Below are 12,687 nucleotides of genomic sequence, written 5' to 3'. Positions count from 1 at the left end.
CAAATGATTTTTACGCTTTCCCTGACATTTATTTATTTATTTTTTTTTTTTTTTTGGATAAATGTGTAAAGATTTGAAAGTGTAAAAAAAAAAAAAAAAAGAGCTTTTATAATGAACAGAAATGAACAGTAAAATAATCTCTAAAAACACATGCATAAAACATAAAACATAAACATATGTCACCAAAATAATAAAAAAAAAACAAACAAACAAACAAAATTATTTCTATTATTATCTTGAAACAAAAAAACAAAAAAAAACAAAAAATAATAATAATAAAAATCCCCTTTTAACTTTAACTTTATTTCGAAAATAAAAATTGCTTGTAGATCTCAATGTATTAAATTAAGTTATTTATATTATTCTAATTTCTCGTCTTTTAATTCTTGTGTTGAATCTTCGTTCGTTTTATTTTCATTAATTACCTTTTTCACGTTGTTTTTCCCACCTCTGTAATACTGTTGTATAGTTTTAAGAGACAACAAGACAGGAATCATTGCTGGTAAAAATAAAGGTGTATATACGGCATATCTGAAAGAATGAATGAATGAATGAATGAATGAATAATAATAATAATAATAATTGAAGACAATTTTGTTGACATAGAAAATTAAGTAAAATAAAAAAGATAGTGGCATACTTTTGGTCTTCTGGAAAATAAAGAAGTGCTAACAAAGTTGGATCGGAGAAAGCTTCTTCGGCAGTAATAAATGCATCCTTGCTAAGCATAAAACCATTCATAAGATCACCATTTTTAAGAAGTTCGGCAGAACGTTCAACCAAATCTAGGGCAATCTTTATTCTATTTCCTACAACATCAGTAATAACGATACGATTGATTTCTGTGAGAAGTTGAGCTAACGATTGCAATGTTAATTTAGCAGAAGTTAATTGCTCCATGGCACGAACTCGCAGCAAAGCATCTACTTCCCAATCACGTGATTTCAATCCAACCAGTGGTACTACAGTTACACTGCTTATAGGCTTCTGAAATTATAAATGGAATATTTCTATTGATTAATTAACAACAACAACAACAATCAAAAAACTGGGTTTTCTTTTTCAAATGAATTACCATTTCTGGAATGCCTAAAAGTAATCTTAGTTGTGCAAGAAATATCCCGATGATAGTGGCTTCATCGGGAACGATGGTAGTAACGTTACCATATGCTGCAGCTTCGCATGCTTCTGATGGAGGATTTGTGAACACAACACCACCCCATCTAATATATATATATATATATAATTAATATTAATATTAAGAGAGTGAGAAAGAAAGAGAACAAATATCTCTTTTATAGAAAAAGAAAATAACAACAACAACAAAAACTACGTACCTTGGAGATAGAAATGCTTCTACGTCACCGTCAGTCATCGATTTGTGACCATTACGTGCATAAATGTGTAAAGGAGCATTATCACATGAAACTACATATGCTACGAAATTTATGCACGGATGAAGACTCACTTGAGATGCTAGAATAATAAGATAATGTTTTATTATTATTATTATTATTATAATGTAAAGAATCATAGAAAAATGTTTGAAAATATTTCTTGGAATAATTCGTTAAAGTTCAAGTTTTACCTAATTTTTTTTTCCAATGGTGTTACAATATGTGGTAAAACATCTTCCACAAGAGCATAATGTTTACCTTTCCAGCTACTGTCGGGAACAGTTATTAGATTAACGCTTAGTGGTAAGAAATATAACCACTGTGACTTCACCGAAAAATTGCTTATCATTGATAATTGATCGAGGAATGGCTCTATGTACTCTAAATAAAATAGACACATTTATTTATGAACATTTGTTATATGTATATAACACAATCGTCTCTATGCGAATGATTATTTAATTTAATAATAATAATAATAATATATACCCTCGGTCATTGCCTGGAGATCCCAATTGATTTGTAGTGTTTCAGGATCAGGATTCGCCAAAGTTATCAAAACATCGTAAGCTGAACTAGCAGGAAATCTTCGTCTATTTTCTTCATCGAGACTGTAATTAGTTGGATTTGTAAGAGCATTTTTAGTAAGATCTAACGATTTTTCACGAAGGATCCATTCGGACAATACTTGTACCAATTTTGCATTACCTAAATAAGATTTTCATCGGTTAGTCATTTACCATCATATTATATGAATATGTTGAAAATATGTACTCTTACTTGTTTCAATTGAGAAGTATATAGTTCTTTTTGAACCAACGAGTACAGCATCATTAAGATTTGGGGATTCTAAGAGTAAAAGATTACCTACGTCCAAGTCAAAAGTAGAAGCAATTTTTTCTAATTCATTATGGGCAAATGCGAATGCCAAAAGATTGCTAGATACCACTTGATATACAACTTCCAAATCGTAGATCTCTGAAATGGTACAATGACGTGATAGATTTTAATAAATAATCAATTTTACATGACTAATGAATAATTAAGGAAATGATCAAACAATCATACACGTGTATATATCAAACATTAACATATATATATATATATATAGGTATCTCTTTAAATTCTATACATGAAATTCAGCACTTGTGGCATACTTTGAAAGAGGTCATTGTCAATAATAGACCTATAAAAAGAATTCCTAAGGTTATTCTACTCATGTATTTTAATGGAAAGAGTTAGTTTCCAATAACAAGGACTCTAATAATTTGAATATTACGATTACAATCTAAAGAAATATTTAAATCATAGTAAAAAGAGAATACCACTATCTTTGAATGTTCTTCTTATTTCTTCAGTTAATGCTGTTGCTCGTTCATCAGTTAAAGCAGCAACAATGATCTTCATTTTGATTCTAATTTCTAGGTTTGATAAATCATCGATTCCAGAGTAAGGAAGTGCCACTCGTGGTACAGTTGTCATGTACCACCATAATGGTACTCCTATTCCTAATAGTATCACCGCAAAAGAAATGCTGGCATATACTCTAAACTTTTCTGTAAAAAAAAAAAAGAAAAATAACATAAGATTAGAAAAGAGAATATATATATTCAAACTTTTACATTGAATACATTAAATCAAATGATTTTCAAAATATGCGCCGCAGTGTTTTTTACAGTGCCGCGATTTTCTAACAGGACATTCCCTAAATATTAAAAAATTTTCATTATTTTATTTCTAATTTAGAAATAGAACACAAATTTTGGAACCATTTGCATTGGGATCTATAAATGATATACAATTGGTTTGTTTTTATTTGGATATATAATATACAGTTAAGATTTTTCAATAGATAAGACAAAATACTAAATTAAGAATTTTTTGATCACATTAAACATTTTTTTTTTTTTGTATTAATTGCATTGCTTGAATGATTTGATAAACGAGTATGTTTCATTGCAATAGTATTATACAAAAATAGCGCTTAATTAATTTTTTTTTAGAATTATTATCAATTGATAAGTCACACGAGGCATAATAAAAAGGAAACGAAAAAAAAAAAAAAAGAACTGATTTTTTAAAGCCTCTTAGATCATTTACACACACACACACACACACACACACACACACACACAAATATCTTTTTTACTAGAACAAAATGAGCAGAAACACAAAAGTGTTCATTATTTTTCAAGCACGTATAATACATTACTTATATTTATGCAAAAAGTAATATATATTTTTATGTTTATTTTTTTCTTCTTCTCTTACGTTATCAAAAGGCATTGAATGGCGTAAAGTAAAACTTGTTTTTTCTTTTTCTTTTTTAACAGTAATAACCTTGAAAATAAATTGAACTAGATCCAAATCGGCAATACGCTTTTTGGCACTATTCAAAATGTAACATTAGTTAAATATCAGTGCCGAACTTGAATGGTATTCGTGTCTGTTATATTTTTGATTCAATTCAAAATTATAATATTGAACAATGTTCCTTTAAATTTTCTGGTTTTTTCTTTTTTTTATATATAAAAAAAAAAAAAAAAATGATTATTTTACAGTGGATCTTAAAAATGAATAAAATGATTGTAGAAATAAATCCTTTGGATGTTGTACAGTCTTCGATATTTTATCTTTTTATACAGAAGATAGTGTGGTGAGAGAGAGAGAGAGAGAGAGAGAGTGAGATATCATTCGAAAATTTGTCGAAACAAAAATTATACAGCTGTATTTATACAGCTAAAAATTGTGCTCTGTTGGTGTACAATATTATTTCATTCCCATGATCAATCTAATTAAATAATAGAGGTATTGTTTGTATTTGTTTATTGTCTAACTGAACGAATAATTTATACAGTTTGTAATGTTAACAGATTATTTTCCGTATAAGTTAATTAAATCTACAAAACGCGTTTTATATTTTATATCGAATGATATTTGAAAAAAAAAAAGAAAAAGTGTATCATCATTTGAACAAAGAAAGAAAGAAAGGAAGAAAGGAAGAAAAGATACACCTACGACATTTTATTAATGTCTCTTCTTTCTTTCAATTTATCATATTCGTTATTCTTTCGTATTTATCTTGACTCTAAACTATCATTATGTGATAATAATGTTTATAGTGAAGAGATGATGATGATGATAATAATAATAGGTATAATAAAAGCATTAATTCTATAATTCTCGTTTATTTTATTGACTTAATTGTCAAAAAAAAAAAAGACTAATTTAAAATTAGACCTTTCATTAATACATAATTACTCATTTGAAAAATTTCTTATCTTATTAAAATAAAATAAATATCACGTTTAATATTTAAATCTTTTTCGTTAATACATTGTATAAGAACAAAAATGACTTTTTTTTTCTTTTTAAAGAGGATGCTAATTTGAAAATCATTTCAATCAATTGTCGTATTAAACAAAACAAAAAACAAAAAAACAAAAAGCCCGTTCATTATTTTTCTATGATTATACAGTAAAAACATATCATCATGTATTATTTTGAAAAATGATCAGATATATTATGAATGAAATGTCTAACAAGATTGTTCATTCTTCTTTGACAGAACACGAATGTATTATCAAAAGATTGACAAATGAAAAATTGTCTATAAAAGTAAACTTGAATTATCCATAGAAAATAAAACAATTATGCAAATAATAATTTCAAGGAAAAAAAAAAAACAACAAATAATTATAGGAACAATCAATCATGTTTATAATTTGCAAATTACAATATATAATTTGTTTGTTTTTTTTTCTTTTTTTAATACAACAAAGTATTTGAATAATCACTTTACCGTCAAAAGAAATAAATATTAGTTTAATAATAGAATTACAAATACGTGTTGTTTATCATTTGAAGATATGAAAATCTTTTTGGATATCCCATATTTAAAAAAAAAAAAAAATAAACTATGGGTTCACGATTCACTTCCGTTTCAAATATCAGACCGAAAAAAAGTGATGTATAATTTTTTCTATTCGATAAAATGATTTTTGTTAGACATTATATAAATACAGTAGTATATATATATATATATAAGTAAGTATATTGATTAAAATCGAAGAATACAAATATAGTTTCAAGAATTATTTCAGATAAATTCTTATGAATGACCTATTGTTTCAAGGACGGACACGTTACTTTCTCAAATGATTAAAATCATCGACACAACGTCAAACGAATAACAAAGTGAATAACTGAAATTAATTGAATGAATTCCTTTCCTATTTAGAATTACAAACACGTAATAATAATTAATGCGAACAGAGTTCATGCCCATTTTGTATATTATTATTATTATTGTGTTTAGTTGAAAAATATCCGTTTGACTACAATGAATATAAAATAAATTATAAAAACCATTTTGTTTTGTTTTGTTTTTTTTCCTGTTAAGTTATATTCGTCAAATCAAAATTATTTCACGTATTCGATGATGATAATAATAATAATAATACATTTTTTGTTTTCTATTAAAAATAATTACATTCATTTTCTTCCTTTAAACACCAATCAATCATTATTTTAATAGCATAGTCTCTGTTTTAACGGGATCTGGGTGTGAAGGAATGTTGTTTTATTACTTCTAACGATCAATCGATAGATTTTAATTTCCAACTCAACGAGTTAATGCTGGTATTATTTAAAAAAGAAACAAAAAAAAAACTAATCAATGACAATACACTCTTCTAATTTTCCTTGACCAAATTATCAATGGAAGTGAAAATCTGTTAAATGATATTACTATCATTTTAAATATCAGAATAAATCTAAAGATGACTAATCATTATATTACATTATGTTCAGTTAACAACTATAAATACAATAAATCATTTGTTAAACGATATATTACTATAATTTTAAATATCATAATAATCCTAAAGATGACTAATCATTATATTACATTATGTTCAGTTAACAATTATAAACAAAAATAAATGTAAATAAAGTTAATCTTAAGGTTTGATAAACTTCTTACAAATTTACAGAAGTTATTTAGAATCTAATCAGTTTGTTCTGTTCGTTACTGTATAATATATATATATATATATACAAATTTATAAATCCAGACACATGTAAAAATGTGTTTCAATTTATTTTGAAAGAATAATATTCACATTTTTTTCATTTAAATATATATATATATATAATATCATATGATTATGAGTTTGTTGCTCTCGTGAAAGAAAGAGTAGGGAGCTTTTCCTGCTACGTTCCAGAATGGTATGGTCATATTTTTATAGTTTTTTTTTTCCATTTTCTTTGCCCTTTGTATAGAAAAAAAACAACGTCAGAAGAATGTGACGAAGGTTATCAATGGAATTCATGACGATAGAAGAAGAAACTTATACTCCCTCTCAACAGCTAAACAACCATTAATGGTTTAACATTGTTTTTATATTGAAAGAGAAAAAGAGAGGAAGAAGGGACAGAAAGAGTGAGAGAAAGAAAAGAGGATAAGAAAAAAAGAAAACAGAGAAGAACGAGTTAAGAGAGAAAGACAGAGAGAGAGAGAGAGAGAGGGGTAATACTTGAATCGTTCGTTTAAACTCTGGTGGTTTTGCTTCATGTCTTCCAGTGTGCTTTCAACTAACGGAAAGTCAGATCGTATTCTCAATCGTCCTTATTCTCGTTACATCGTTGCAAATGTTTAACTTTAAATGCATTCTTATATTTCTATCATAAGAATAAAACAAAAACAAAAAAAAACAGGAATATCGATTCGTTTAAAATTAATTAAGAAAACAAAAGTTTATATTACTTTGCAATTAAACTGTTTTCAAGAAATTAATCGATCATATTTTATGATCATTTTTTAAGTTTCATTCACAACATGATGATTCTTCCTTCGTCAAGATGCATTCCTTGTAAATCTGTAACACTGTGTTGATGTTTTCTGTTATTTAAAAGAAACATAGATAATCCTAAGGGACAACAGTTTAACAACCATTAATTTTGGAACCAGTGAGTTTGTTACTTGTGATACTTATTTTCATTCTTCTTCTTCATCTTCTTCTTCATCTTCTTCTTCATCTTCTTCTTCAATGGTGTATCGCAAAAATGGGATTTTAATTTGATGGAATTCTTGTCTATCTTTTTTTCCTTATTTATGAGAAGAACTTGTATTGCGATAACTGCTTTTCTCGATCATACTAGAACTGCTATTATAAAAATAAAAGAGTATGGGGCCCATCTTATCGAATAAAAATGACGTCATTTAATCATAGAACTTACACTTGTTGTCGCAAATAATCTGTACTAATCTTCTCTCTCAATAATATTTAGTGCTAAGAAGAAAACAAAACAATAAAAACGAGACATAATCTATTTTTGATTCAACATGCAACGCGTAATTCCTTTTGCATAATATTAGAGAAATGAAAATTTAAACACTTTGCACTTTCATGATCGTATGATTGCAATACATCACTCTTTGTCTGTTTAATTGATTTACTACATTAGATTTATCTATTCAATTATATTCATCATACACATGCATTTATTTTATAGCTAAATACTTTTAGTAATAATATGTAGTATAATATAGTAAATTTTAGTAATAGTATAATTACTAATTTTACTATTAACACATTTGCGAGTGGCATATTTTTTTTTATAGCTAAAGCATTATATATATATATATATTTTATAGCTAAATAATACTTTTAGTAATAATATGTAGTATAATATATTATACTATATTATTGTAGTATAATATAGTAAATTTTAGTAATAGTATAATTCCTATAATTTTACTATTAACATATTTGCGGCCGGCATATTTTTTCCTTTTATAATACTGAGTACCGGCAAAAATAATGAATTATTTAAATTAATATTTAAATAATAAAATATAATAATTTAATAAAATATAATTATTTAAATATTATATTTACATAATTCAATATAAATTTAATATATATATATATATAGAAATTTATTTTTATTAAATTGTTAAAATTTAAAATGACGTAAATCACGTCAACCACAACTAGGAATAGAACTTGAAAACACGTGAATTTACGTCAGTGGTTGCAAATGTGTTAAAAGTAATAATATAATATAATTATAATTAAAGTAATTAGTATAATATAATCAAATTTTGGAACGTATACAAAATATATAATTTTTAATTTGCGATTTTATCTAATATAACACAAACATTTCTCCCTTGCATATATATTATAATATAAACACACACACACACACATACATCATGAGCACGCACACGTATTCAACATTTTATTTTTATCATTACCTTCATAAAATATTCTGAATTAAATACGTTTTACTTTTCAATATTATATATCAATTTTTTTTTTTTTTTAAATTAATATTTTGTTCAAAAAAATAAACTGTGTCTATATTAAAAGTTAACACCATGTTGTCGTTATGTTATTTAATGATCAATAAAATTCTAACAATAAGACGCAAAAGTCCATTAAACGTCTGTTATTGATAATTCATTGTATAATCATTTTTTATCGATATTTTATACTTTAAATTCACTTGCATAATCTTGATGTCGATCACATTACTTTCTTTGTATATTTATTTTCATAAATGATAATATATATATATATATATATATATATATATATATATATATTGCACAAAAATTTCATGGAATTAATAATTATCAATAATTCATATGATTATCAGTAATTTTTATTTCATATAAGCGAACCCCAAAAATTATTCTTATCAAATGTTGCTCTTTTATTTTAGTTAAATTACAATGGCTACACTTACGGTAGAACCTGATCCAGAAATTACCAATACGACGACTAGAGAGTAAGTAATTTATTAAAAATAACAATAATTAACATATTTCAAGATATTATTAAAATAAATAAAAAAAAAACATTTTAGGAAAGAATCATTATGTGTACTACTTATACGATTTGTGGCAATATATTGGAAATCTTTTATAATTGTACTATGGCCGTTGATCCTTCTACCAGTAGTACTTATCGAAACTAAAGAGGTTCGTGATACTATTAATACAATTTAAATAAATAAATATAATAGAATATTGACACACAACAATACAGAATATGCAAATCATGAGAAGAATACAACTTGATGACTGGCATAAATTTCTTTATACATATTCATATCACCACCATTCATCTTCATTGTGATTATAAAATTAGTACAATGTACGTTAAGGCTTAATTAAAAGATATCAGGTTGCCTTGATACCTTATAAAAGTAAGATACGAAATAGACACATGATTGTTACGTACCATACGTTAAATATTATGTAATCGTTTAAAAATAATATTTCATAAAACCCATGAATTAATTGATAATTCAAATAAATCAACGAGATTCTCTGCTTTTGGTACAACTGTGAAAAACAATTTTATAATGAACAAATGAACAAAACAAAAAAACAAAGCATTTTAACCATTCATTACTCATGAATATTACTCATTATAGGTATTGGCGATGCGATGTTTATACGTGGTAGCATTGATGGCAATGTTTTGGGTAACAGAAGCTCTACCATTACCCATCACAGGCCTCATACCCGTACTATTTTATCCTCTAATGGGTATTATGAGCACTAATGATACTTGCCTTTGTTATATGAACGATACCACAATGATGTTTCTTGGTAGCCTGGTCATCGCCGTTGTTATTGAAAACTCTGGTTTACACATGCGTATTGCTCTTTTAATCATCAAAATGATTGGTTGCAGCCATAGAAGGTGATATTATGTTTTTTTTTTTATTAAACATCATCAGTATCAATATATTGATACATATTTTCAGACTGACTTTGGGTCTATTTTTCGTGACGATGTTCATTTCTATGTGGATTTCTAATACCGCATCTACCGCGATGATGATACCAATTATAGAGACTGTACTTATAGAACTTGAAGGAGTAAGTAAAGTTCATTTATTTCTTATTATTAGATTATTTGAATTTAATTAAAAAGATTCAATTTATTTCAGCAAGGACTTGGTGATATGTTCACTCAAGAAAATGAAACGAATAATGATGAATCGGAGACTGTATCTGCGTATGTATAAAATTGTATTTATATATTATGTATTATGCATATATTTCTTGATATATATTATTGATTTTTAATATAGTACAAAAAGACCGACACATAGTACCATGGTGTATTATTTGGTAGCAGCGTATGCTTCAAGTCTTGGTGGTATTGGTACAATAGTAGGAAGTGGGACTAATTTATCTTTAAAAGGATACTTTGAAACGTAAATATTCTTAGTGTTAAACTATGTAATAAATATTACATTTTGAAACATTTTATAATATATTTATATTTCATTTTTCTTAGACGTTTTCCAAATAGTCCAAGTATAAGTTTTGCTTCTTGGATGCTTTATTCGGTACCACCAATGTTACTTATGGGTGTTCTCACTTGGCTATGGTTGCAAGTAAAGTATATGGGTTTATTCAGGCCAAAAAGTGAAGATGCTAGAGCAATTGATATTGGCTCGCAAGGAGAACGCGTTGCTACGTCAGTAATAGAAAAAAATACAAGGAACTTGGACCAATTTCGTGGCATGAGTCTATAGTTGGAATTATGTTTATAATTGTAGTATTACTTTGGTTCTTTAGAAGTCCTGGATTCATGAAAGGTTGGCCATCATACATCACGAATTTGTAAGTATAATCTTTTATCGTTTAATCTTATCAACTCGTGACATATTGCATATTTATTATGTTTAACATGTAAACATAATGATGATTGATTTTTTTGACATTTTGCAAAATTACTCTAGCTTTATTTTACAGGCCAGTCAAGGATTCAACAGCAGCTTCGTGTCTGACAATATTGTTCTTCATACTTCCAGCAAAACTTGACTTTCTTCATGCCTTCGATAATGATCCAAATAAACGTCCTACGAAACCATCGCCTGGTATGGTAACATGGCAAATGATACATAATAAAATGCACTGGAGTTTGATACTGGTGCTTGGTGGAGGTTTTGCTATATCAGCTGGTAGTAAATCATCTAAACTATCAGAAATCCTTGGAAATGCATTAATAGGATTAAATTCTATACATCCAATAGCAATATTAGCTATTGTTTGCGTATTCGCAGAAACTGTTACTGAACTAACTTCAAATGTTGCTGTTGCAAATATTATATTACCAGTATTAGCAGAAATGGTAAGCAAAATTGATGCGATCAATTTCAATAGCGTTTAATTAAATTATTATTAATTATTTTTCTTATAATTTTTTAGTGTGTGGTGCTACAAATACATCCCTTATATCTTATGCTTCCAGCAACTATATGTTGTTCATTTTCATTTCATTTACCAGTGGGCACACCACCCAATGCCATTGCCAGTGCAGCAGGACATATAAAAACGAAAGATTTTATAATTGCTGGTATTGGTCCAACTATTATAACATTAATTATAACTGTAGGAGCATTTTGCACATGGGGTACATATGTATTTAATTTAAATGAATTTCCAACATGGGCCATGCAGAATAAGACATTGTAGATCTGCTTTTTTATTTTAGTATTATTCGTATTAAAGTATTTTTAAGAATAAATTAAATTATATATATATACAAATTTTTGTATAATATTATAAAATATTAAAAAAAGAAAAAAAGTAAAACCTCAAATAAAACAATATTATATTATTGTTGTTGTTCCATAAAAAACAAAACATTGTAAACAGTATTACAAAAGCTTCATTTAATAAGCTAACTATAAATCTCAAATGATAATATTAAAATAAAAGATAAGATATATATATATATGAATACAATTTATTTTCTATTAAAAGTATTAAAATATTTTTCTATCTTTATTAATAAAAACAAATTATATTTATTCGTTTTATCAATATTTAATAAGCATTTGCAAATTGTATTCATAGGTTGTATATATTATAAAAAATTATTTATATTCTGACTAAACAAAAAGAAAAATCTAATAAAACAATAAGAAATAAAAATTAACATGCAATGTTTAATCTAACAATATAAAATTAAAAAAGTAATATTAAAATGTATATATCACTTACCATCTTTACTGGTATCGTAGTCGACAGTTGTAATTTGTTCTTCCATTTTCAATGCGTTATTAATAACAAATGTTTATTACATAATAATAATAATGTTCCTCATTTCATTTCTTTTTCACTAACACAATTAAACGTTTTAAACGTTAAATTAAAAAAACATTGACACACGATAAATAAAATCGAGAAATCATTTAAAGTACATAAGATATTAGCAAACATAACCTTTATTATGAATAATTTATAAGACGA

The 12,687-nt window shown here is 26.2% G+C and overlaps 2 protein-coding genes across 2 annotated transcripts; one reads left to right on the top strand and one right to left on the bottom strand.

Moving 5' to 3' along the window:
• Positions 1-282: 282 nt before the first annotated feature.
• PIG-S (phosphatidylinositol glycan anchor biosynthesis class S) lies at positions 283-12,581 on the bottom strand. The gene is made up of 9 exons (XM_089169815.1): positions 12,439-12,581; positions 2,723-2,953; positions 2,178-2,375; positions 1,887-2,105; positions 1,594-1,778; positions 1,338-1,480; positions 1,076-1,223; positions 641-987; positions 283-531 (listed from the first exon to the last, which is right to left on the bottom strand). The coding sequence occupies exons 1-9, from the start codon at positions 12,482-12,484 to the stop codon at positions 360-362; spliced, it is 1,689 nt and encodes a 562-aa protein (XP_089025941.1). The 5' UTR covers positions 12,485-12,581; the 3' UTR covers positions 283-359.
• On the top strand, positions 6,366-12,042 carry LOC107066795 (protein I'm not dead yet). The gene is given in 11 exon segments (XM_015321744.2): positions 6,366-7,367; positions 9,132-9,197; positions 9,276-9,390; positions 9,849-10,120; positions 10,185-10,299; positions 10,371-10,438; positions 10,515-10,640; positions 10,724-10,920; positions 10,923-11,052; positions 11,185-11,563; positions 11,641-12,042. Coding segments are annotated over 10 exon segments (1,725 nt in total). The 5' UTR covers positions 6,366-7,367; positions 9,132-9,141; the 3' UTR covers positions 11,908-12,042.
• Positions 12,582-12,687: the final 106 nt, after the last annotated feature.

Source organism: Polistes dominula, unplaced genomic scaffold (assembly GCF_049000335.1).
Source record: "Polistes dominula isolate Pdom_NZ unplaced genomic scaffold, Pdom_raw_medaka contig_49, whole genome shotgun sequence".
Classification (NCBI taxonomy): Eukaryota; Metazoa; Arthropoda; class Insecta; order Hymenoptera; family Vespidae; genus Polistes; species Polistes dominula.
This window is presented reverse-complemented; position numbering and strand designations above follow the sequence as displayed.

Coding starts and splice junctions, on each gene's coding strand:
- PIG-S (XM_089169815.1), bottom strand. CDS start 12,484: ATGGAAGAACAAATTACAACTGTCGACTACGATACCAGTAAAGATG. Junction 2,106..2,177: donor ATACTTCTCAATTGAAACAA/GTAAGAGTACAT, acceptor AATCTTATTTAG/GTAATGCAAAATTGGTACAA. Junction 988..1,075: donor TTTTAGGCATTCCAGAAATG/GTAATTCATTTG, acceptor TTATAATTTCAG/AAGCCTATAAGCAGTGTAAC.